The sequence below is a fragment of the Bactrocera dorsalis genome, chromosome 3 (genome assembly GCF_023373825.1).
Source record: "Bactrocera dorsalis isolate Fly_Bdor chromosome 3, ASM2337382v1, whole genome shotgun sequence".
NCBI classification, from domain to species: Eukaryota; Metazoa; Arthropoda; class Insecta; order Diptera; family Tephritidae; genus Bactrocera; species Bactrocera dorsalis.
The window spans coordinates 54,317,182-54,345,179 of record NC_064305.1 but is presented as its reverse complement, the minus strand read 5'-3'; the positions used below and the strand labels follow the sequence as shown (position 1 = coordinate 54,345,179).

General features: G+C 36.6%; 1 protein-coding gene across 2 annotated transcripts; it reads left to right on the top strand.

Moving 5' to 3' along the window:
• Positions 1-11: 11 nt before the first annotated feature.
• LOC105227702 (uncharacterized) lies at positions 12-27,848 on the top strand. 2 transcript variants are annotated; one of them, XM_049451753.1, is made up of 11 exons: positions 12-1,913; positions 13,662-13,926; positions 14,020-14,374; positions 14,507-15,730; positions 16,267-16,480; positions 16,600-16,987; positions 17,131-17,433; positions 17,507-17,959; positions 18,020-18,217; positions 18,273-19,099; positions 19,164-27,848. In XM_049451753.1, the coding sequence occupies exons 2-11, from the start codon at positions 13,841-13,843 to the stop codon at positions 19,427-19,429; spliced, it is 4,314 nt and encodes a 1,437-aa protein (XP_049307710.1). In that variant the 5' UTR covers positions 12-1,913; positions 13,662-13,840; the 3' UTR covers positions 19,430-27,848. The 2 variants fall into 2 exon arrangements, with proteins under 2 accessions (XP_049307710.1, XP_019846403.2); XM_019990844.3 differs by having other exon boundaries at positions 17,504-17,959.
• The last annotated feature ends 150 nt before the right edge of the window (positions 27,849-27,998 follow it).

The window sequence follows — 27,998 nt, the reverse complement described above, 5'->3', positions numbered from 1 at the left end:
GTCAATAGTCGCCGAATCAGTTGCTTGGTACATCTCAAACGTTGCGGACGCATTTCCGGTTAACGGAACATAACGGCACGTACGGTTATTACATTACACACAATTGACAAACCGAAGACACAAGTATACATATAAAGTCGCCCAGCGTTACAGGACGAAGGCGGGAGGTGGATACATTGAGACGGAAAAAACCTGCATCCATTGTCGGGCTACAACAACACTAGTTGGCGGCTGGCCATCGTCGCGGCTATTATGCATATTTTCACGCTTTTTAATTGATTTATTTTGTAAACAATTTCCATTTTATTTGCGAAATACGGGCGAGAAGAGAAACGGCGAGCAAAGAGTGTGTTAATTTGCGAAAAACATGAATGAGCGGCAGCGAATTGCATTACAATAATATGAATGTGCTATACCGTTAGAGAGAAATCGGCTGGAAAATTTAGAAAATCGCAGAAGAAACGTTAACGTATTTTTTTTTCTCGTGTGGCTAGACGCCATTTACAGTGTACGATTATAAGTACATTGGCTGCTGGATGAGAACGGAAACGGTAGAGGGGGTGCGTGAGGGCCGCTGGTGTAACGGCCAACGGAAAAGTTGAAAGATTGGCGAATAGTGTAAAATTCGTGTAACATCGCATAACATATAAAGAAATGCAGTCGAAGTGGTGTGCAATAGTGCCGTGATTATTTATGAAAGGCAAAAATAATGAAAACAAAATCAAATCAAATTAGTGCTAATAATTAAAAGGAAATTAATACAGCAATTTGCGAAATTGTGGTTTGGAACAGAAGTTCTGCAAAAAATCATATACAAATCTCAAAATTATTATTTATGTGTTTGTATTGATTTGCGCACGTGTGCGTTGACTGTCAAATGTGTGTGTACTTGAGTGTGTAGGTGAATGCGAAAAATTGATACAATACAGAAAATTCCGACAGAATTGAAAATTTCTGTCGAGAATACGAAAATTTCACTCCATGCAACTACAACAACTACAATAACAACAAGAAGCCAACCGACACCACCGCTATCATTGCCAACAGAGTCAAATAATTACAACAATAATAACGAGACTAACTACAGCAGCAAGCAGTAGCATTAAAGCACCAAAAACAATTACAACAACAAAGCAGAAGTAGTAGCAGCAACAAATAACCACCAACAACGACCCACCCTTGTTGCATACGCAGTCACTCATAATCACAGCCAGTCTACACCGCTACCACCACCGACAACGTCCTTTGCTTGAACGCGTCCACCAACAAATAGCCACCCACCCACACCCGCAACCGCCCGCCACCTCATTGCTGCAGGGATATAGCGCGCATCCTGCAAGCATCCTGCGTGTGTGCCAACAAACAGTCAATCAACGTAAGCAACCCACCCCCACCAAACAACGCAGTCGAACCGAACAGACAAGCCGGCACTCGAGGCTCACGTACACACCATATACACCGTTGAACACGCTCTCTTTCTCTCTGGCGTTCGAGTGCGCCAGCACTCTCAATTGCCGACTGTAAACAACAAAAAGGCTGGTGAATTCAGAATTCTAGTGCAGTCGCAACAAAAATAAACAACCGAATTGTGGGAAACATTTTTTGCACGCCAAACGGTAAACAAACAGTATACCGACAGTTTAGAAGTTGCACACAACGTCGAGAAAGCCGAACGCGAGATACGGTGCAGGGGAAAGCGGGCGCAGGTGGACTGACGAAGCAGCATCTGTAACGGCAACTATTAAAGTTTTGCGTTTGTTTTTGTATTTGATTATCTTGTTGTTGTTGTTATTATTGCCCACATTTCCGCTTTGTCACTGAAACAATAAGCCAAAGGATATGAAGGATATACTGGCGGCGCTGATGATGATGACGCTGCTGCGTCGGCAGTTGCAGGATTCGCAAAGGATAAGGTAAATGATGCCGCATTCCGGCACAGCATAATATCGTACAAAAACAAACAACACATGCACACAAATATAACGTAGGTTAGTATGAATACAAACACAACAACAACGAGCACATACGATTATACATCTACATTTGTGTCTGTGTTTGTATTGGCACACAAATGGATTTCTGCACTGTGTGTGTTCCCCTCACCCTTCCGCTTCGCTTTACTACCTCTGTAACCATATGCATATACATACATAAATGCACACATACATATGTATACGGCGATAGTGTGCTAGAGCATTTGTGGAACTACTATCCCTCATGCGTTGTGGGAGCGGGGCAGGCGGCGCTTTTTGCGATGTACACTTTCGTGGCACTGCAGGCGCCCATTTAGTGGGTCGTTAAGGGAGGGGCTCAGCTGCATAGCCAAGTGGCGTGGTATGCCGTGGCATGCCAGCTCTTGCATTGAATTTTTCTTATCAGCATAAAATGCTCCCTGGAGGCTTTTCAGCTTTTCTGCTTTTCAGTTACAACATTAGCAATGACAACAATAACAACAGCGACAACAACTTTTTAGAGTTGTCTATATTTAGTGTAATTTCGCTATGAAACGCTCGCCTATCACACACTTGCAGGCTCACATTGTATCCTTCTGTGTGCACCGCCCGCTCCTTCCGACCCGCCACGCCGCGCATCGTTAACCTTTCAGTGAACTTCAGCTTGTACTCTTCTATTCGTACATTAATTTGAAATTTCGCCTACACAAATAGTACAAATAGTAAATAAAAATCTGAAACCGCTCCAATCCAAAGCGTGTAGAGTAGCATATTTCTAAGATTTCATTCTGTCTTTCTGCCTTTCTGTTTTTCTTGTTTTATTTCTTCAATTTTACGAGGTTGTAGTGCCATTTCGTGGATGATCTCTTGCTTGGTTGATGATTATGCCGGGATTTGAATGGCAACGGATAATGATGGCAAACAATTGCAAATGTGTCCCAATAGTGTAATCTAAGCCCACCCAAAGTCGATGATAGTTGGTCGGTGCACTGCTATGCAAATATAAGAGCACAACACTTAAAGGAATTCATCTTTAAGAATCGTTGGGTGCACAGTTCAAAGAGGCAATAAATTCAATAATATTGGAGAGTATCGGAATGATTTTCCAAAAATATTTTGGATTTAATACAGATTTGAAACTAACAAAAAAAGGTCGCACCGAAGCTGTAATATCGTTCACAAATAAAAAGGTTTCGTACAAGAGCTTGATTTAAATCGGCCATTTTATATGACAGACATACTCGTATGCTACATGCTGACATCGAATCATTGGTCATAACAAGAGCGCCCTTAGTTCTTCTTTCTCCCGGTTGGACAAAACAGTTACTTACAGAGTTTGGTCTTTGATCGACGAGAGTGAACTTTACATCTCAATTGCCTACTCAGTCCGAAGAAGCACATGTTGGCAAGAGTTAAAAAAAGTAGTTAAAATCCTTACTCGTTTTATTTTTCAGTTTTTTCATGTCTACTAATTCTAATATTGGTGTTCAGTTTTCTATTCCATCTATTCACCATTCAGACAACAGCTATCTAACAATCCAACAAAGGACTTTTATAGTAGGTTTAAGCAGCTTTTTATTTAGCTTCAATCAACCAAATTTAACTTTTCAGTTCTAAAACTGCAAGTATAGTATTTTCTATATGAAACTGGATTTCAACATGTCATCATAAAAATATATAAAGTACATTGAATTAAAATTCTGTTTAAGCAAGCCAAATGTTGGGTTTGGAGATTTTCTGGGAACAAGAAAAAACGATAACTTCGGGACAAGAATTCCGGAATTGTACCTTTCAATAAACAACCAATGCTAAATTTCTTGAAGATACCTCTTCAAAAGAAGTTTATTTTTCCAACAAGCACTTGTATTCTTACCTAAGGTAGTAGCCCTTCCCAAATTTGGAGAAGACATTTCATCAAGTGAAAATGTGATCTATAAAAGCACTTGATTATGATCGTTCAGTTTATATGGCGGCCATATGCTATAGTAATCTGATCGGAACAATTTCTTCGGAGATTACAGATTAGAAAGATCAAAAAACAGCTGTTATTGTCATTCAAGAATTCACATCGCTTAATACGAGTATTAGGCAAAAGAAAAGATTTTCATATAGTATTTTGAAGTAAAAGCCGTCTTTTTTTTATAAATAATACATTTTCCATATAATAGAAATAATATAGAGTGGGTCATCTAACGTTTTAAATTTGAATTATCTATATTTCGACATTGGAAACGTTCAGTAAAAAGTCTAAAATTTACGAAATGGGTTGCTATTCAATATTCTACAGTTTGCAGATTGGGCAGAAGATCCTTTGACCGAGGATGGTCAATTTTACTGAAAAATCATCTTTTCGGACGAGGCTCATTTCCACATCGATGGTTACGTTAACAAGCAGAATTGTCGCATTGGGGCACAGAAAACCCGCACGTAATCGTCGAGAAGCCAATGCACCCAGCACGAATCACCGTATGGTGCGGATTTTGGTCTGGTGGAATCATCGGCCCATTTTTCTTCAAAAATGAAGAAGGAACCGTATCCATCAATGGTGAGCGATATCGCGCAATGTTAACCGAATTTTTCTTCAAGCAAATTGAGGAGGAAGACTTTTTGGAAGACATTTGATTCCAGCTGGACGGTGCTACGTGCCATACAGCAAACGCTACACTCAATCTTTTACGCCCTATCTTCGAAATTTAAAATTTTATATGGTTCACCCTTTAGATGCATCTTTTCATTTGTTATGTCGATTTTCAGGTGAAATTAGATTCATTGCTTTAAAAAAAAATGTTTGTTTACATTTTTTCCCTTTGTAATGCCTAAATCAGCTGTGATAATGTAACAGATTTCCAGTGCTGACAAGTAGATTGCGCAAAATTAGAGTCGCTCAGAAAGATTTAGCGTGGATCAGTTTCAAATCATTTCAATGAAGTGATTTGGAACTGTCATTTTTGCATGGCGAAATATTGATACAATTTTAAGATTAGTGGGATAATCCATTCAATAGCCGAAATCGTGTGATTAAGTGTCGGTCTAAACATGGTATTGTGTGTTTTATAGAGCCTTCGACGTTTCCTTGTGGATGTAACAAACTTCGTGGCAGCCTTAATTTGATATACCCTTTTCAAGGTATAAAAAGTGAATGCCTCTGCATTGTGTAGAAAAATGGAAAAAGAGCAATGTAAATTTTTATTTATTTATTCAAGATACAGTGCACTTGCGGTTACGTGAACACCGTCTAACATGAACACCGGCTAACGTGAACACGCTTTTTTTTACATTGACTACTCTGTAACGTGAACAAACTTACTTAGAAAGCTCAGTAACGTGAACAAAATTTTTGTTCAGTACACTTTTTATTAACATACGGACAACACTGAATACATTAAATTTTATTTTTTAAGTTCGGGGAATCCCCTAATATTGAAAAATTTGCGCAAATTTTTACCATATGACACAACGACTTACTTCAGTTGAAGGTTTTTTCTTTCGCGGAGTGATCAATCAATCGGAATGAGTTATAAAAAATCGAAGTGTTTGCAATTAAAAGAAAAAGCAGACATTTTAGACAGTCTGAAAAAAGGAACAAGTGTCACTAACTTAGCAAAAAAAAAATATCGCTAAGTCAACAATATGCAGTATTAAAAAGAAAAAAGCCATTTTAAAATGCGTGAATAATACATACCAAGGACCGGGAAAGAGAAAAACTTTAAAATCATCAGAGCTTCCAGCTATGGAAAAAAGTCTATACCTTTGGTTCATCCGAATTGTCCTGTAAGTGGATTAATGCTAAAACAAAAGGCTAAGGAATTGCATTCTCTACTTAAAGAAAACGCGACCGGATTCAATGCTAGTGACGGATGGCTTCAGAGATTTAAGAAAAGATACGGAGTTAGATTGCTTAAAGTATCTGGAGAAAAACTCTCATCGCAGCCTCAATTGGTTGATCCATTTAAACTGAAACTAAAACAAAAAATTGAGGAAATGGAGTTATGTAATGACCAATTGTATAATGCTGACGAATTTGGTTTATTCTGGAAGCTTTTGCTAGATAAGACCTATGTATCATCGCATGAAAAAACTGCTCCAGGAACAAAGACGGAGAAGCAGCGTATAACATTTCTCTGTTGCGCAAATGCATCGGGTGCACATAAACATAAACTTTTAGTAATTGGTAAGGCAAAAAATCCACGCAGCTTTAAACACTTTAGTTGCCCTACGGATTATAAGAACTCGAAATCAGCCTGAATGACGTCTGCCATTTTTAAACATTGGTTCCATCAATCTTTTGTGCCACTGGTAAACAATTTTTTCGCTTAATTAATAATTATTATAAATTCTTGATTTTGGCCAGGTAAGATTGTTTCTAAAGCGGAAGAACTTACCAATAAAGGCACTATTACTTATTGACAACGCTCCCTCTCATCCAAGTGAAGCAGAATTAAAAACTGAAGATGGAAATATAATTGCCATGTTTATGCCGCCAAATGTCACCCCTCTTATCCAAACTATGGATCAAAATGCGATTAAAATAACGAAGTTATATTACAGAAACAGTTTGTTGGCTCCAATAGCAGCAAAAAACTTAGATTTGCTTGAATCAATGAAAAATGTAACGTTGAAAGATGCTGTTACCCTTTCAGCACAGAAACTCTTGCCAATTGTTGGAAAAAACATTTTAAGTTTAATGGAAAACGAGGAGGACCCTGAACATAACATTCCATTAAGTATCCTGAAAGACAAATGGAGTGCAGAAATAAACTCTTTAATGCGAATTTCAGTTGATCTCCTTAAGGACTTGAGTCCTCAGGTAGAAGTTTTACGACACACTTTGATATCATTATTACTTTTTTCTATTTTAGGTTGAGTTTACATTGCCAATGGGCTGGAGATGCAATGGTTGATCAAAGCGACATGAGTGTACTTAGACGCTTAAGGGAGAAAGCAGTATTTCAGCTATTAGAAAGGAAAAAGTAGCAGAAAAAGATAACGGATTTTTTTAATAAATAAATCTAATGTGAAATATTATTCGCAATTTAATATGTAGGTTCATACCCATGAACTTACTAATGGCAATATTAAAATACTTTTACATTTAAATGTGTAAAAATCCTGAATTTAGCAATTTGAAGTTATTTTGCATCTTCAAATTCGACAATCGCTAACGTGAACATTTTCACTAACGTGAACTCTCTTGGTTTTAATTAGTTCACGTTACCGCGAGTGCACTGTATTGTGACTTTTTTAGTTTTGCCATTTCTTCTCTTAAGAGTAATCAAAAGTGACTGTTTTATTATAATAAAATTTAATTTATTGAACAATACTACTGTTATATCCATAACAGATTAATACATATGTACATCCCAATGCTTCTTTACTATGTATACGACCGCCTGCAAAAGAAAACCGAAATTTTTTAAAAATTGCGATTTTCCCCCTTCTTCTTAGTCTCCTTCAATACATTTGAGCGAAAGATGTTTCAACTTCTTCATAAGTGTTCATATTTTCTGGAGATCTTCTTATCATTCGACTCTAATTTCTGCCGGGCGAAAGAATTCGTCAATGTAGATCCCATCTCGTAAATACTAAACAGAAAAAAACGTTAACTTCAGCTACACCGATATCACTATGCCCTGGAACTCATTGCAGGTTTATCGTGAAATGTGATGTTACGTTCACTAAGTCCGCTTGGCCATCCATATATACCGCTGCCTCACCTTAGCAGCTAATGGCTTCTCAATGAGGTAAAACTGAGGCTGTTCTATTGTTAGGGCAACTGAAGCTAATTTGCTATAATGGAATTAATTTGCTGAAAATAGAACCTAAGAGACCCCTATCAGTATACAGTTTTGAGAGTCTGTTTGCAAGCTCAGATCCATAGTATCTTGCTCGACTGCGCGAATCTCGCTTTTCGATGCTTTCGGCGTTCGAATTGTGGTTTGTGATTCTTACCTTAGTACCACTCTTCGTCAGCGGTTTCAATGGGTTCATTTTAAGAAATAACAAAATTTGCCTTGTGGTCCATTTGGTCTTCACGCCAGATTCTGCTATGGGGTCTTCGAAAGCTTTTACAAAACTCCGCCCCCCCTTGTTGGCAGATTATCTGACAGCCGCCCTCCCTGCTTAGCAGCCATACTTTGGTTACCGGGTTTGGGTCCGGCTGCCTCGCTGTCATCTAATGGAAACTAGTTCCCCTCGGATTTTATATAGGAGTTCCGGCCTGCTCCAATTCTTCTTAGTTATTGTTAATTTGATGTCATACCTTTGTGAGAAAAAGTAAAGAGGACCTAGTTCGCAAACATACGGACAGATAGGGCTAAGTCAACTCAGCTCGTCGACCTGTAAATGTAGTTATATACATATATTTTGTAAGCTCTCGACACTTCCTTCTTTGTGTTACAAACATAGTGGCAGACTTAATATAACTTGCTCAAGGTAGAAGAAACGTGACCATAAACTTTCTGGCTAAACAGTACTGTGAAAAATTCTCACGTCTCCAATTATTGACTGTCTCACCGACGTGCGGCGGTCTGTCAATGTGAGGTCATAGAATTTTATCACGTTAGTATCACGTAGTTGGTAGCCGTTTTCGGAGCCCCTTGGTGAGGTTTATCAAAAGCTAATTTTTGATGGTCTCCATCGAATGAGAAAATTCACATTTTACCACAACGCATTCATCGATTTGATCTGGCGATTTTATGGTAGTACACTGATGTCGTTGGGCTAAATGTTTTTCGACTTAAGTTCATCTTTTTATGAAATTTTTACTTCGTCACTGCTGGAAAGTGTCTGTTCTTTCATTGAACTCTACAGTCTTGGTAAAATGGCACGGATTATATTGGGTAGTGGAAAAAGTCTTTTCGTATTTTGTCAATAGATGTCGTTGTAGTCGTATATCGCTAGTGCTACCAATCACATTGTGTACTATCATATACTGTTGGAAAGGTGAGATTTTAAGCTTAATTTAATCAAATTAAATTCGTGGAAGTTGAAAAAAGTTAGAGCTGGTCAAAAATGAGTGAAAATAATGAAGAAATTCGCTATATTTTGAATTTTTTTTTCATAAAAAAGGGAAAAATGCGAAGCAGGCCACCAATGAAATTTGTGAAGTTTACAGAGACGAAGATATATCAGTTCGTTTAGCACAACAATGGCTCGCTTCCGTTCCGGAAATTTCGACTTACACTGATGAAAGTTTTGCACTGATGGAATAATGTCGCTAGCGGAAAATGGCAAAAAGTGGTCGACCAAAATGGTACATATTTGTTTATTTATTTATTAGTATAAATATAAAAAAAATATTTGAAGTTTGATTAGAAGTACAAAAAGACTCTTTTGGCAACCCAATATTATGTAAGGTCGGAAGCTGAAGCAATATTTTTGTTTTAGTTTTGTTCGTTGAGTTGGCAGCTATTTTGGTCGAAATTAAGAACTTTGTGATAGAAATTCGCTTACAAATATCTAATGCTTAAAGCATCTGACATACTTGTATAGTTCTCCTAACTCCTATAAAGGCTCCCACTGCCATAAAAAAGAATATAGTTGTCATCTGTGCCTTGTCCGTCTAGTAATTACGTATGTGGGCGATGCCGGATATCCCACACCGTTGTACGAACAAATATACGCGCTTCAGCGCCTATTGGTCGGAAAGGGTATTACAAAAAGCATGCGAGAGCTTACCCCACAATTTCATGCAGTTTGAGCCAGTTTGACTCCAAGTTGGCTTGTTGGCCTGCCTAAGCACATAGAATGTGGGGGCCTAACTAGGACCCCTTACAGGCACATATACTTACATACATATGCTTATATCCGCCTGTCGGCCACTTGATATGAAACGTTGACAGAACTAGAACAACTGGAAGTTATTGTTACGAACTCAAGTGAAAGAGTATGTGTAACGAAGTTAGTGAGGGCGTTAAACCAAATAACCATACATACATATGCACATAGGCTCATTTTCCCACCTTTCGCATGCTGATTCAAAGAAATTGAAATTCATTTTAGCAAACTATGGTATTTGACGGCAAGTTTCACATGTAAAACATTGATTGCGAAGGGCTCTACTGAGTTATCCGGAGGGTGGCAGGAATGTATTGCATAATTTAAAGTCATTTGAAAAATTGGGGGCAAACAGGAAATTATACTTGGAAAATGGGTGCAGAAGATCGTTTGTTATGAGGAAAATGTTATAGAAATAATGAACAAAATTGAATGAGTTTTGAGTTAAAAAAAATATATGCATATTTCAGTCAAGTTGTTCCGAATCGATTTAAATTTATATGCTAGATGAAAGATAAAACATTAGTGAATCATTATTCTTAATATGCATACAGTATTTTGATATATTTAATATTATTAAAGATATTAGGGATATTGGATATTTTGGAGGACTGTTAGTATTTCAGACATTCAATTATCAATAAATTCTTAAATTCGGGGAAGTTGAAAAAAAGTTACGGCTATTCAAAAATCAGTAAAAATAATAAAGAAATTCGCTATATTTTGAAATTTTTGTTTATACTTTGATTGTATCCTAAACTGATTTTGCTTTATGTGCAGGTGCAATGTCGTGTAACAAAATTACTTTGCCGTGTCTTCTGGCCCATTCTGGTCGTTTTTCACAAGACGTCACGTTTCACAGAGCTTTTTTGGTTTTCCTTTTTTCTTTCATTCGATTCATGTTGCACCTTTTTTCCACACTTCAAATGGTCTGAAATTGTTTGTTGTGCAGCATTTAACACGGCTGCCATTTGCTTTTGACTCAAAGTATCATCTTCATCCAATATTGCTTTATCATTAATTTAGTATACGTTTGTCTCTCTGAAGTATGTGTTCAATTCTATTGAATTTTTTGCGCGGAACCAAATTTCTGCTGCCGAAAAGTTCAGAATATTGGAAAAGGCTTTCGGTGACAATTGTTTGTCGCAAGCAAGTGTTTTTGATTGGTACAAATTATTCGAAGAGGGTCGAGAACGGATCAACAACAATAGATGATTTACAGGCCCATAAAATAAAGGAGTAGGTACTTTGAAAACGACGATTAACAGTCAGAGATCTTAAGTACTGGCATCGTATTATTACTGATGATGAGTTTTTGGTCTATGCTTACGACCCGGATAACAGATAATCCGCCGAATATCGTACAAAGGTGAGACGAAGCAGCAGAAACCACGTCAAAGCAGGTTAAAAATCAAATTTATGTTGACAGTTTTCTTCGGTCATCGAATACCTTCCGGCCGGCCAAACTGTAAGCTAGAAATACTATTTGAGTGTTATGAATTATGAGTCAGTTAACTCTTGGTTTTTGCACCACGATAATGCACCGGTGCGTACTGCATTGATGCTTCGTGAGTTTTTCGCCTGATTTACAACCAACCACCGTATTCGCCTGATTTAGCTCTGTGTGACTTCGGGCTATTCAGAAAACTCAAACGATCGCTTCGGGGAAACCTTTTTAATTGAAGACATTAAACGTGGTGTGTTGGGGCCAAGGAGGAGGCTCCGAGGGCAACGACAAAGAATTTGAAGAATAAATTAAAATTATGAACAAAGTCTCACTGTTTGCTCATCATAGTATATATATACTTTTTCATATATCATATGGGGATATATAGTACCCCATATTAAAATATATATTACATATCGTCACCTGAAATGCAAAATAACGTAACAACGTTTTCGGAAATTTACAGTGGCATGAACGAAACACGAAATAAAATGGGTGAAAAAAAATTTTAATATTGGTTAAAACTGGTTTATATCTGAGGGCAGAACCTGGAAATGTTGGACCTATGCAATATTATGTACATAATTTGAAGTAGTGAAGCGTAATCAATAAGACACAATTTCGAATTTTTTGATAATACGTTATTTTGCATTTCAGGTGACGAGATATTGTCTGTTGCATCATACACGATTAGAGCAATCTCCGGTGTCTAGGCAAATTTTTTCTGGCAAAATTTTTGTCTCTTAGCCGGCCGTATTCATTTATCAAGCGATAAAGTTCGTCTTTTTATTTGGAGGAGGAAATCACTAAAAGTTATGCATTGACTGGATATCAAGGTGGAAGTTTCACCAAAGATTTTTAATCTCAAGTCGCACATAGAAAACAAATACCTATAGTCATGGATTTACCTTTATAAACATTTGATAAATGTAAGATAAACACTTGCTTCTTGAGTTTGGTCAAAAAACCATGAGTAAATATCTACAATTTCTCTCGAGTTACCAGTAGAAGCGAGTATTTTACAAAAATAAGGAACAGAGCAGTGCTCTACTCGACGAAAGTTTTGTTTTAATTGGCATGAAATATAGTTTCAGACAACTTAACTCAGATTTATTAGGTAATATTCATAACAAATTATTATCGTCAAAGTGGACTCAATCGTGTAGCCTATAACTTGACAGGGAGGACCTCCACCAATTTCCATTTGGATATGGAATAAACATTATGTTGGATATAACCACCTAACATCACTTCTAAAATTTCATCTATGTTATCTCATTTCGTTTCGAATTCGATGTGAAGTTGATTGTGGTTAACAATCACTTTTTGAGAGCAAACTACCAATAGTTGCTACTATATATTACACTACTTTTATTTAAATCTATTAATTTTTAGTTATTACGCTCAACAGATATAAAGAACATTCATTACCAATTATTTTTTGAAGATTATCTCTTTCAAATGTTGGCCGCAGCTACGTCTTAGATGGGCCATCCATTGAGTCTAATTTTCGATGACTCGTTTGAACATTTCGACTGATAATTGTCGAATTACATGCGTGATGTTTTGTTCCAAGGTCCTCACAGGAAAAAGTCTGACGGTGTGATGTGAAAGGGGAAATTATTTGCTCACCGACGTCCATAAGTCCATTGATTTATGCGATATGTGGGAAGTGGCGCCATTGTATTCAAATGTCACCGTGATCAATTACAGACATCAAATAGTCGGAAATGGAATACATCGCTGAACAAAATTTGTCAGATTTTCTTAGAACTTTTCAAGAGTCGATAGAGCGAAGTGATGTCGCTTGGAAAGGTCGAACGGCTTTAGCTGTATTTGGTACCGTTCCAATTTAGGATCTCGAAGTAAAATGCGCCAAGTCATTCCATACGTCAGTCCGAGTTACTGCGAACGGCGCTGAATCAATTGTGCACGGTACAGTTGCGGCTGCTTTATTTTCTTCACTGCGTGTTGGACGTGATCTATTCGACAAAATATTATCCAAAAATGAATGTTGGATCTCAAGATAGGTGATGGTGTTGCGAATAGTACGCTCAATTGGCCGATTATGTTGACCATAAGTTGGACGAAGCGCGCTTAACACATTCTTTATGGAACGTGAATTTTCGTAATAAAGTTGAACGATTTGTTAATGTAAGTCTTTCCATGATGAAATGCCAAACAATACTGAACAAAAATAACATTGCAGCTTGACACGATTCAGGCGTGATCTGTCAAAAAAGGCTATTGTAAGGAGTACCACTACTTAAATAACCCGTTATATCATTTAAAGGTTTTTTAGAGCTATTGCTCTAATAATAATTATTTGTCGAAACCATTGACTTCGTCAGCACGATTGTCATAACTTAGTGTTAGATATCCAGATTCCCATTGTAGTAATAACGGTGATAATTTGTTTCATTTGAATATATTTACTAATTATTATATTATCTAATATAATTTAACGTTACTTTCTTCCTTTCTAGTTTCTTGGTGCAATATTTGACGAAATCCGTCCATTGTTTTCAACATATACAGGAATAAACCCGAAATGATATACAATTAAGCAATGCTGAAGTCAATACTTAAATAATAAGTCATAAGTAATATTATAAATAAATATAAAAGTATTAAAACTCAAACGGCAACTAAATTTTCGGACACGATGTTCGGCTCGAAATTACGTTCATGGATGGAAAACCACATTGGGCGCCCGCGTAAGAAGGGCGCCAAAAATAAAACTATAAACAGGTAAAATAAAACTGAAATACCAATTTCGGATTTGAGAGCAGTTCTCGTATTAGCCTTTTATTCTTTGCTTATTTTTCCGCATTTTCTTTTTAGCAATACTGTCAGTGCCGCCACTGCCGCGGGCTGCAGTCATGAGGCATATCAGCATCACGTTGGTAGCAACAAAAAGATTTCCAGCAGCAATTCGAGCGCAATTTTTACGCTTCATCACGCGCGCAGTAACGGCGCGTCTTCCACGTCACCATCAATCACTGCCAACTCGTCCGTATCCGCGGCGCCGACAATGACGACAGTAATGGTTTCGCCCAGCACGATGTCCTCATTCGGTGCTAATCATCACAATGGTGGAGGTGGCGGTGGCGGCTGTGGCAGTGGTAGTGGAAGCGGTTGCGGCAGTGTCATTGCTAGTCCAGTCAGGCGTCGTGAAGTCTCGCCTATTCAAGGCCATGTAAGTTCACTGCGGGAATTTTAATGTATAGTGGGCCACTTAAATCGTCATAGGGATGATTGGCTATTTGGGTCTGGGTCGAGTTCTTTGTGTGTTTCAGCTCATTTTTCTTTTCGTTTTGGTCTCCATTAGACGCAGAGTCGTTACGGTTGGCAGTCACCGGATCAGGAGACAATCACTTCACCGAAATCCGACAATTTCCTATATGCGCCACAACATCGCGTACGCAGCCAATCGCATCACACAAATCACCATCACCATCAACAGCAGCAACATCAACAACAACCTCCTTATACAGTGCCAAACAGCAAGGATAATTCAAGTGATGATCGTTCATTGCAAGCAAGGTCATTCACACAATCGTACGGTCACCATATACCATCACAACAGCAGCAACCCTCACAGCTGCCGCAGAATACAGTACAACATCCCGCCGATTGCTCTTCGTCATCAATTTCGTCGCTATCGTGGTCCACTGGCTCTAAAGAGCCTTCCATGAACTCAAGCGGCAACAACAACAGCAATAGTAAAGCTGGTCACAACAATTGCAATAATAATAGTACGTTTACAAAACCTCTCCCTACACCCGAGGAACAAGTTAACAGTACTACAGATTTGCGACATTTCGAAGAGGAGGATCCAAATACCGTTCACTATGAGGAGATCCGCACTATTTTACGTCATCCTGATCTTTGTAGTTCTAATTACAATAGTAACAACAATAGCAATAATCCTTTTCTCATACATGAACGTCCCAAATCCGAGCAGCTCACCTCGTTTACACCAGCGCGTTCACTCTACGCGGACAGGCGTTCGCAGGATGACGCCTCCACGCGCTACGGACGTCTTTTGCCTTCGAAGATTCAAAGCTGCAGCAACTCGAATGACAGTTTGAATGCGAATGGCTCGATGACGTATGTAAGAAGTGGCAGCGCTGAATATATATCCCAACACTTTCAAAGTTCGGCTAATGGATATGTGTGCAGTACCTCGGGCGAGTTTTCTTCGAGTCATCAGTCTGGTAATTTGAACAATTTAGCAACCATGCATTGTCAGCGCTCACGTTTGCGTGGCGGTCGGTTTGGCAATGGACACGTTCTAAACGGCACACAACCAGGGGCAAGTGTGGCTGGCGTACCGCTCCATAGTCTCTCATCGCCGGAAAGTGCTTACTCTACTGGCTATTCCACCGACGGTACTTCGCCAGGCGCCATTTACACGCCACCGGAATACTATATTAATATGCGTACCGGCACTCATTACTTTCCGAAGAGCGTAAACTCGCTGGCCATCGAGGCGCAGCGGTACAAATTTGGTCTGAATAAAATAGAAGAAATGTCTCCCATAGATCCTATGGTAAGCTGAAAGTCTTTCAATTAGAAGATTTAGTTTTAATGAATTTAAAACTTGAGGGTTAATTTATGGATAATAGGTAAACCTTTATCTCCTCTTTAAAGTTTAAGTAATTGAAAAGTTGAACTGACGAAATCATTGAAATATTTATATCGTCAAATTTAACAGGCTAAGTAATGATATTTTTCCTAACCAAAAGCCGGAAAACATCCTGAAGTCCGTCAACAATACTTCGAATGTTTGTTCCAAATTTTGATGGGTTGTGTTTGGTTTTATAGCAAACACGCTATGTTTTCCCTTAGTATTGACATAATATAACGGATTTTACTTTTAAAACAGACATTTTTTATTATAATATTAAGGGTTAGCACAATGGTATATGGATAAATCACTAAGTCTCCACATCCCTTTTTTTATGCCTTAATTTTAAGAACAAATGCCACATCTTTAATTTCAGTTAATGTTAACATTATAAAAATATACATACATAAATAATTATTCAAATTAATTGCTCCCATATTATTTGCGTCGTTGTTTAGCCAAAGACTTCATTCGCCAATGCTTCCAGCCTATACAAGCGCGCCGATTCGTATGATATGGGCCAAGGTTGCAGCAACAACAACGGCACGCATCATGAACCGTTCATACCATTAGATGCCCCACATGCCATCCAACATCCTGAAAGTGTTGGACGACATAGTCCCTTACCGTTACGTAACACTATTGTTTTGCCCACCTTGAAGGGTTTTGAATGTAAGTCCTTTTCATTATACCATAAAAGTATAAACAAAATCATTGACTTCGCTGATCAATATCATAACTAAATGTCATTGTCACGTATCGAATTGCTCCTTTTCTCTTCAATCGCACAGCACCCTCCCCCAGACAACGTTGTCGCATACGTACGAATCCGTGGTATCTCACAACGGAAGCAAATGCACCAGCGGCAGGAAGTGTAAGCGTACAGAATGTGTTAGCATTTTTGCCACCACCGCCACCAACACAACCGCCGCCAACGGCGATGTCAACAACATCTGACACGTCGACGATTTCCTCGTCAGCGCACTCAACGAGGCTGCCTGAGGCTGTCGGCACGCCTTCGCGCCATCAGAAACCGGGTAAGATGACGACAAGTGGAAGTTCAGGAGGTGGGCGAAGAGAACTTGATGCCGCAAGCACATCGTCATCTGGAAAAAGATCCAGTAATGCAACAACGGATGGACGCCGGGTAGTGCAACACATCCAACAGACAAGTGACATGTAAGTGGTCGAGTAGAACGCAGAAAGCGCAATCGAATACCTCGTCATAATGCGCTTTAAGCCGCACGAGTGTAGTTTCTCGGCAAGGAGAAAAGAACAAAGGTGGCTACAGTTAAAACGCTTAATTTTTATCTGCTTTGTAGGAACAATGCTGGCAAGGTGTCTGCAGGGTATGAGTCGACAGAGAGCTCTTCGTCTTTGACTGAAGTGGAAAATATGCAAAAGAACTACACACCCAACACTGTGCGTCGTAAGCGTGCAGAGCAATTGCAGATGAAGGTAGGTCAGCCTCTAGCTGCCGTGCTGGCGAGTGTGTGCATTATAAGTGATGAGCGTGCTGGAAGCAACAGGGAACCGATATTAAGTGATGATGATGCCACGCTAAACGAGATGATGGGAAAATTTGATGAGAGTTACGTGTATGAGAAGGAGACTGACATACTCAGGTTTGTAGCAAGCAACTTACATTAATTGGGAATACAAGGTTAATGAGTACTTAAATTGAACATTTTGCAGCAGTGATTCTGACCAAACGGATTGTCCCTCCGACTTAGACACCGGGCAGGATGCGGGAGATGAATGTGATACTGACGAGCTGCTCGACATAGACTTCATTGATACCTCATCTATGCAGGAGGTTTCTGAGCGTAGAGGCTCAGATTGCAATTTGGGTAGTTGTTATTACTACAACCAGAGTCCAAAGTCGGTGCATCAGCACAGTGGAAAACGCGCATCCGTTCGCTCGCGCAGAAGTTCAAGAAGTTTGAAAAATGGCCAAGAAGAAAGCCATGCCGTCATGGCTACTGGGAATAGTTCACAGCGACGGCGTAAGCGCTTTCTGAAGACACGCAAGAAGAGTGCCGAAAATCGTAACGAACAACCGAATTCACCACACAAATCTCGAAAGTCACGCAGTGTAGGTGGTACGCCAGTGTGCGTGCGCAGACAAAGACATATCACAGCGAAGAATAGGTAAATATACTAAATTTGAAAAAGAGAAGGCGACATTAATAATTTATGAAATGCTTTTAGGATTTATGAGACTTCGCCGCTTACAAATAGATCCAGCTCACTGGTGTTTACAGACGTACGAGATACTAAACGTTTTATGACAATCGCGGAGAGTGAACGGGCTTTGTTGAAAGCGGATTTGGAGGCAGATGTTAAATACAGACAACTCATACAGGAAGCTGAATCCCTACTAGTCTCCATGAAAAACAGTATGCAAAGGTAAGTATTAATGTGTAACAAGTAAAATATTTAATTACCTTTTCAAACATTCCAGCATACCACGTGACACACCCGTCTCAAGTCCACGACGAGTCAATCCTCTGGCCAACAAGCGAGTAGAAATGTTAAAAAACTGTGAAACAGAAACACGCCGCGAACAGCTTAAGCAAGCGCAGCAACGATCTTTGGATGCTATCCATTTAGAAAAGCTACAGAAACAGCAACAACAAGAGTTGGCGGCCGCTATTAATCGACGTATAGACCTACTGCGACATGCACCTGCGTCAGCACCTAATAGTCCACGGTTCAGTCGCTGCAGCCCAAGGAAAACCCACATAACGAATTTCATCAATCAAAATGTGCCACCAGAGGTACCAGCGCTCAAATCAGTAGAAGCATCAAAACCTCCACAGTCTCCACAGCTACAACTAAATGGCCGACTAATGCCACAGAGCACAAAATCCACAACCATACAAGAACGCAGATTCCGTAGCCAATCACCAGTGTCGCGACACAAGCTTGGTGCTTATTTGCAACGTGGTCAAAACTTCGATAGCGACTCTGATTCCGAGTTTCAAAACAAAGATTATGAGGAAAATCAACTAAGAAATGACGATTACAAAGAGCAACCGAACAAAATCTCGGATGTGGATGCTGTAAACCATAATTACTTGCCAGAGTTCGCACGACTTTCACGTTATGATGAAGCAGATTTGTCTAACCACAATGTGACCAATTTGAAGATAAAATCAGGCAATTCAGCTGCTGATTGGCAGACGCGAATAATGCAAGCTTGTCCTCAGAGCGAGCCGCTGAAGAGAAAGGTTTATAGCGGCAGCTCGACATTTGAGCGCATCAAAAAAAGTTTCGATTTGGAGGCGGGTGAGCGCTTTGATAATTACAAGTTTTTATTTTCGCAAAAAATTAATAACAATCAATATTTTAGAAATCCCAAAACAAGCAATGTTGGCAAAAATACATAATTTGAGGCGTCGGGAGCGTCAAAGCTCGAATGCACGTTTAAACACACACATAAGCAGTCACGACTTACATCTAGCAGTGGGAGAATATTGTACCGGTGATAGTGAATTTGCTGCCACCAACGGTGATGAGGTTAATAAAAAGCAAATGATCCTCAGTACAATTGCAGATCTGAAACGTAGTCTTGAGTCACAGAGCGTCGAGCTTAATGGACTCAATGAGGACGAATGATAAAAACAAAAATAATGTTTAGAAGAGTAAATGTGAGTTCTGGACTGTTTTGGTTATAGGAACTGCTAAATTAACTCACAAATAGTACATAAATCCTAAACCTACCGTACCAGTTCAGCCTTGTAATACTGTCCAATCAGCCAAAAGACTTAAAGCATTATCTCTGTTTCCTAAAATACTCATGATCTTTTAGGAAAACACTAAATTTTATTTTTATTTTCTTGAACTCAAAATAATTACGTTGTTAGACTATATTCGATTCAAAATGGTAATTTTATATAACTTGTTCTCAATGTGTTACGAGGCGATTGAAGGCCTGAACATTGGTTAACTATCTATATAAATCAAATAAGAAAATATTTTATTAGCGAACCGCACTCCACAAATAAAAATAATCGAGGATTTGTTTTCTGAATGAAAAGTCGTTTCATAACTTTTATAACCTGTTCGTAATTGGAGAAAACTTCAGAAACCTACAACCTTAAGTTTTGCCAGAGAACATTATATCAAAAGTGATTTTTCCTGTCAACATTCGGGCAGGTTTTGTAACTTCTGTAAATTTCAGTTTTTGAGTATCAAAGCACCCCTATGTAAGTAATAATTATTTAATTGCAAACTAAGAGAGTGTAGTTTTAACCAAAATTATTGGTTTTTCTGTCTAAATGCATTCATTTAAGCTTTTTAATTGAACACTCACACAACCCGCCCTTTAAATAACTCATCCGCCCTATTAGTGTATCACCTTTTAGATTTCATTTACTGACTCTACTTTGATTTGACACTGACTATATATGTATTTATACTTGTATGTATATACGATGAATATATATTGGTACATATATGTAACGTGTAAACATAGCTATATACAGTACCTACATAGGTATTTATATATACATACGTTAATTAAATGTCATTGACTTAGAATAACGTTAAAAATATTGTAATTATGCAATTATTAAGTAATAACAGGGAACGAATCGATAATACAATTGATAATTATGGTAAAGATTGTATAAATGGCGTCATCAACGTTCAGAATATTTCCCATTGACAGGAAATAACATACACACATACACAAGTGGTTGAAGGTTACTCATACGACATGTCGAAAGAACAAACACAGCGTAAGAAATATACATAAAAACTAACATTAAACAAGTATTACAATTAAAATGTTGTTACTAAATATTGATATGAATATGCTCAGCGTAAAGTAAGCCGTAAGATAGATTGAAAAATCTCTATTTATGTTTATATGAAAGCGAAAAACAATAAGTAAAGTATAATTGAAGGACTGAAATAATTGCCACATTGCTATTTACCACATAATTGACGAACACTATATCCACATATCTATGCATAAATATGGCAGCGTTAATATAGAAATTCGTGAAGATATAACTATACATATGTGGATAATTATGCGAGTATATGGCAGATAAATCTTAAGCGGGAACGATGCATATTTTTTAAGCCTCGAAAACATTATGATTGATATTGTACTCGAACGTATGTAGTAGCTATAGAAATCTTATTTATCGCAGAACTAAACAGATCATATTTAACATATACTTATATGTATACATTTGTTCACTGCCAATAGGTGAAGAGCGTGAGTTTACACATATGTATATACATATAGTACATAGGTACTAAGAAATGGGTTTGCCGCTTTATTTCTTGATGACGATTGGTTAAATTTAATTATTTTGATATGGATGAAAAGGTCCTAAGTGCTAATTCCTACGTATTCCAAGATATATGAATGATCCTTCAGTATTAACTTCATGCAAGTGAGCTGTTTATGCAATTTTGTTGGTGATCAAAACCAAACAATTAATAAACAGAGCTCAGAAAAATAAATAATAGTCGCAACAATAAATAAGTTCTAAGTTTTCTGAAACTTTTCACTTCAATAAATTTATTCTAAGTCTATTCAGTAATGTATATCTAGCTACTGAAGAGCAGTTAACGCTCTTCACAATTTAAACAGCCAGCAAAGTAAGGAAATGAAGAGTACAATGTGTTATTTGTTACTGCTAAAGTTTCTGCAAAAATAAATGTAGTTTTGACAGATAAAGGGTGATTTGAAAAGTGACGTTTTCTTGCATATGGCAAAAACACAAAAAATATGAAAGACTCAATTAAAAATTTTGTTGCATCGGTGATGCTGAAATTTCAACTGAAGTAAATTTGCGTAGTAAAGACAACTCCAGGATTGGTTCACTGAATGAAAAAATATTTTCATAACTTTTATAAACTGCTCGAAATTGGAGAAACCTACAACGTTAAGCTTTCTCAGACAACAATATGTACATATGTCTAAAGTGTTCTTATCTGTCAAAATTCTTACCTTTTTTGTAATTTTGTAAAACTCTAAAAGTAGAATTAGTTTTTGAGTTTCAAAATAGCCCATAATGATGAGAATTGCTGCCACAATATCATATCATATAGGTACCACGCCTAGAAAAATTGTCAAGTGATTTACATTTCGATAGTTTCGCTTATTATGATTTTAACTAAATTAAACTACAGAAAAATGCACAATTCCAAAAATATTCTAGAAAATTTGTATTCTCAACATTTTGATGAAAAAGCAATAAGCTAGTACATAAACCGACAGGATGAGAACCGTACTATTATATTGCATTTAATACATATGCACTTAAGCAGAAATCGGAAAGAGTGCTCTAAATTTGTGTTAAAATATACATATTTTTATACAAATGTAATTGACTTCCTGAATTCCGGAGTATTATTAAATATTCAATTTGCAAGTGAGTAATGACTTAATTACACAAGTTTCGATTTAACTACTTGTATAATTTAATCGGATTACAGCGACCTTCCGACGACATCCAAAGTTCATATTAAGCTTTACCTAGGCACACGTGATCTGTAAAACAAAATTAGATGTAAATACAATATGGCATATCCATACTTTGTATTTACACAAAATTTGCAAATATTTACTTACACTAGCTTTCATATGTTATACTTAATAAATATAAATTGTAATTTTTTTAAAATGTAAATACAGTATTCATATGACATACTAACGGTATTCATTAAAAGTAATATTTCAAAACTTTTCTAGAGGCTTTACGCACATTTAATTATGAGGCATTCCCTTTTAATTTACAAATAAAGTAAAGTGCCATGACGACTTGGCTTTATGCACAGAAATCTAATTAACTACAAATTATGTAAAAGTCAATAAATGTAAGAGTAATTTATATCAATTGTGCAATCAATAACAGGGCTGCATGCAGTTACTTACGAATATTAAACGGTGCTTCAAGGAATAATTGAAAACAGTTGCAGATTGTATTTATATAAGAATATACAACAATAAAAATGAATTAAAATTAATGAAGCCCTATATACACTATACTCGTACGATAACGGATCTAGTTTAAAATACGCATACATACTCGTACAACAATACATATGTATATGCGTTTTTGGTCGTAAGATTAAGCCGAAATCTATGAAAAGTCAATGGCAAATAACTACAAGATTTATAAGCGGAAGTTATTTAATACAATTATACATAAAATGCATATATACATATGTATATGAGTAGCAATTAATAGAACGCACACAAACCTACAATATGAGCTGTTACTCTTCATCTATAATCACTAGTATCGAAGGAAATCGGAAGAAACCGTGAAGTACGGAAAAATCATTGGAATTAAACATATTAATCGGCGAGTCCTAAATACTCACATCCTTAAACTAGAAATATTTAGTATTATCATATACGCTTATCATAAAAAAATATCATCTAACGTGGGGTTGTGTATTCAAATATTTATAAAACTAATTATTTATTAATTACTTGAGAACATGCGACAGGAACATAAATATTAATAATTTACCCCTTAAATACATTTAACAACTTTTTATGCATTGTTTTAAGTTCAACATTCAGCGCTGCGCAGCAGATTTCTAATGAGACAATTAAAAAACTTCGAAATTGATTAGTATTTGTGCTCAATTAACCACACAATGAAATGCTAACTTATTGTCCAACTAGAAAGGTTAAATTGAAGTAAAAACCCGCATTCAATTTTGTGATTTGATAAAACTTTTTGAGAATCCTAATTGTCAACAGAGACAAAATGACAGAAAACTACGAATTTTGCCACAGAAATTTCACATATAAAACTAAATTATGTTTTCGACAGCTGTGAACCAGTACCAATTGAGTACATTTGAATACCAAATTGTATGATCCAATATTAAAAAGGATAACAGTAACGCTGAAATCCCTTTCGAGTTTTTTTGTAAAGAAAGCACGCAGAAACTTCAAATTTAAGGGGAAAGTTACTACTATTCGAAGGAACATTCTTTGGTATTTATTTTTTGATAATTATCTCTTTCAAATGTTAGCCGCGGCTACGTCTCAGATGGTCCATCCGTTGAGTCCAATTTTCGATGGCTAGTTCGAGCATTTCCACTGTTAACTGGCAAATGACAAGCGTGATGTTTTGCTCCAAGACCTCAATCGAAGAGGTATTTACTTTAGACCTTACATTTCCCTACAGGAAAAAGTCTTGTGGTGTGTTATTACACAATCTTAGTGGTCAATTCTCTGAATAAATTCATTGATTGATACGATACGTGGAAAGTGGCGCCGTCTTGTTGAAACCAAATGTCCCCGAGAGTAGGAGCTTCAATTTCAGGCATTAAAAAGTCGGTTATCATGGCGCGATAACGGTCGTCATTAATGATTACGTTCTCACCGGCATCTTTTTTGAAGAAATATGGACCGATGATTCCACCGGACCATACGAGTATACACACCAATTATGCTCTTCATCCCAAATGTGGCAATTTTCTTCTTAAAATTCAGCCACAAATGGGCCTCAGACAATAAAATTTGGCTCGAAAACGACGGATCTTCTTGGAACTTTTCAACAGCACATAGAGCGAAGCGATGCCGTTTGGGATGTCGAGTGTTTCAGTTCTTGCACAAGCTGTGCGCTTTCTATTTAAGACCTTGACTGGAAATGCCCTAAGTCGTTGTTGCGAACGGCGCGGAATCGACTCTGCACGGTCTTTGTGTACATTATCAGATACGGCTGCTATATTTTCTTGACTGCGTGTTGAATGATTTGTAGACGTTGTTCAGGCGTAAGTCTTTCCATAATGAAATACCAAACAATACTGAACAAAAATAATATGACAGCAAAAAAGACTATTGAAAAAAGTACCACAACTTTGATCACCCGTTACAAGTGGTGGCCTCGTATTATTTTCAATCTTGAGTTAAAGGTATTTATTATTTTTTTTATATTTGGTATACACAGCCCCAGTCCTAGTCATACCTTTTTAGAGTTCTACTCATATTTTGCTTAGCATCTGAATAGCAAATAATTTGATATTTAATCAATATTATATTAATGTAACTTTTAAGCGAAATTAAAATAAATTAAATATTTAATAATTTAGCAATTAATAGAGTTTAAATAATTTTGTAATGAATATTAGCACAATATTGAATTAATTTTGTTTAGATGAAAGTATGCGTATCAAATTGCATTGTTTGTTTCAAAACTAGCAGAATTTAGTTGTATTTGTTTAACGTAGAAATTAAATATTGTAATTGTAATTCTAAGTGTTATTTTCCTGCATTTGATTTCCGTTTCGCGTGCTTCCGCGCGCTTATCCCGGATATGTGAAGTGCGTGTGGCAAATGAATACTCAACGGAACATTTGTTTTAGATAAGATTGGCTAAGAGAAAGCGTTGTGAAATTGAGCTGTTTTAAAACTATTATTGGTACTTTAAACAAAAATGAAAATATTGAAATTATTAATATAAACAAGCTGTTTATTATTTGTTTGAATATTGGTCGTTTTCTTATCCTTAAACCATATGTAAGCCATTACTATTGCCACCGATTAACCGTAGCTCTTTTAATTATCATTCAATCACTTAGTGTTGTTATTATTTTGTAGTCGAAAAACTTCTATTTTATAGTACATCAAATGTGTATATCTTTGATATAAATGCATAATTATGCAACTAATTATATACAGATACACATCATATAGATATTATACGGTTATTACTACATTAGCGATATTACAAGTATATTACGTCAGCATTCTATCTAACAATAAAGTGATAATAAAAATAAAATCAGTGAAAGCAGTAATAAAAAATAATGTACTTTAAATATAATAAAGAAATAAATTTGAAAATATAATACATATACTTTTTTTATCAGTTATTAGCAAACCAACAAGAAAAAACTATTGCATGACTATTGTGTTACTAGCGAACAATTTGTTTTTGTGTTAAGATGAACATATTTGTCCTCTTTATTACGAAGCATTTCCACTAATTAAAGTGTAAGTATAATTGTTAAGTTAATTTCTTAGTAAAACATTGTAATTTATGCATTCTTTGTATTCTTAAGTACTTTGCTTTGTTAACTTTATTACTTTCCTCCTGTTGAGTAGTTGAGCTGTTTTATTACGTAAAGTCGAGTTAAGTTCCTACTTTCTTTATTATAGCATGTTTTAAGTAAGCAGTTTAGCGACCGCTTGCTGCTTAATTCATTGTTCGACCTTCTTGACTCTTGTCCAATGGACATTGCGCTAAAAATATAGCCTTCCTATGCATATATGGACGGGTGTACTGAAGTATATTCGTAAGTGTATTTTTATACCCTGAACATGGTATGTATATCCATTTACAACAAAGTTTGTAATGCTTACAAAGAAACGTGGGAGATCCTATAAAGTATACATGGTATGTCCTATAAATAATTGAACTTTTTGAGTATAGACTAAAATGAAAATAGAATAATTGAAAATTATTATTTAGTCAAAAAAATTCAGTTGTTTCTAAAGGGAAAAAACACTTTGTTTGCTGAGAACAGTCCAAGATACAGTAATGTAAATTTCAGGAAGCCTCTATAATCAGACTTGGGTTAGAGCATTTCATTTCAAACACAAGTAATATTGAAAACAGCGAAGCCTATTCTGTTCTAATCCCACACTGTTTACAGTCAAACTTTTAATTGCATTTAGTGATGTAAATATTATTTCCATTAAATACATAGTTCGCTAAAGGTGTTTTTTGCTAAACTATACCAATATATGGTCATATATGAAATATTTGAACTATAGAAATAAAAAACTCACTCAATTAAAAAAACGGTAATTAAAAATCAGTAATCACCACGTAATGTGTTTGCATGTAAATATTAAGTTTTTAGAGGAAGGTGTATTCATTCCTACATTTAGACGATTCTGCGTTTTTTTTCACAGTATGTTAAGCCAATTAATCTCATTGTTTGAAATTTTTAACATAACAGAGAGCAAGCATATAAAATATGTATGTATATATATTCAATTATACTTTTTTATAATATTTCGAAGGTTTGTTTTTTGAAATGCATATTTTAAAAGTTTATAGTATGTAGATAAATTTTCAATTATTTTCGGTGCCCTGTAATCCTTAATTATATCATATTATCGGAATGTATTATGCTACAGTTTCAAAGCCGTTCTTCCCTTTAGACAGATTTATTGTACTCTTGCAACATGTTGTTTACCTAACGGTTGTTTGTATCACCTAAAAATAATCGAGCCAGACATAGGATTATATACTTATATAAATATGAATGATAAGGATGACGAGAAGGGTTGACATCCGAGTGACTGTATGTCTGTTCGACCGTCCGTGCAAGCGATACTGGAGGAAAAATTCAGATGTCTTAAAATACTTGGTCCACAGGCCCCTTGGCAAAAGGGCGAGTTTGTAGATGGTCGTAATCGAACCACTACGACGCCCACAAAGTGCCACTAATCGATAACGTATAAAGATGCAAATCTAAAGCCATAACTAAGCTTTAAATTAAGATGCAAATTTAGATGAGAAAAGAAAGATGCAAAAATTTAGCAACACGAATCGCATAGAGGTACACCTGTGGTTAGGCAAATCTTTTGAGAGTGGGTTTGTAAACAACCAATAAAGCTTCATTCTTTCATACCTGCTTAGAATAGTACGAAAATGTGTGAAATCGGATGATAACCCCACCCACTTTCCATTTAACGGGTTTTGATAAAAACTACTAAAGTGCAATAAATGAGTAACTAAATGCGTCAGAGACATTAAGATGGTAAGAGATAGCTTTAAAAGAGCTGGTGTAAAAAGTGGACGATGGAAGTGGCACTGCCCACATTTAGGGGAAATCACATATCATGGGACTTGCCCGACCGATTGCAACCAAATTAGGTATATGGCATTATTCTGACATTCCTATGTAACAGTGCAAAAATTCTTCTATTTCCCTTATAACTCAATTTCAAATTCCATCTGATTCTAACATTTTCAGTGTACAAACATAGCCTTGAATTTTCCAAATCCATCAAAAAACGTTCAAGCACCTAAGTACCTATAGTTGACCTTTTACCGAAAATATCGGTCAATGTGCCAGATATTGTATATAATTGAAATTCAGAAAGAATCCTTTTCTGGTAGTAGTATGTTTGTATGCAACAAATGGGTTGAATCGGGCCAATACTTCCCTTATCCCCCTATTATAA

Bases quoted from the DNA above. Each gene is read 5' to 3' on its own strand.
- LOC105227702 (XM_019990844.3), top strand. From the start codon at position 13,841: ATGTTCGGCTCGAAATTACGTTCATGGATGGAAAACCACATTGGGCGC. The intron at 15,731-16,266 runs GTAAGCTGAAAG...GTCGTTGTTTAG, and splicing joins TGTCTCCCATAGATCCTATG to CCAAAGACTTCATTCGCCAA. The intron at 16,988-17,130 runs GTAAGTGGTCGA...TCTGCTTTGTAG, and splicing joins ATCCAACAGACAAGTGACAT to GAACAATGCTGGCAAGGTGT.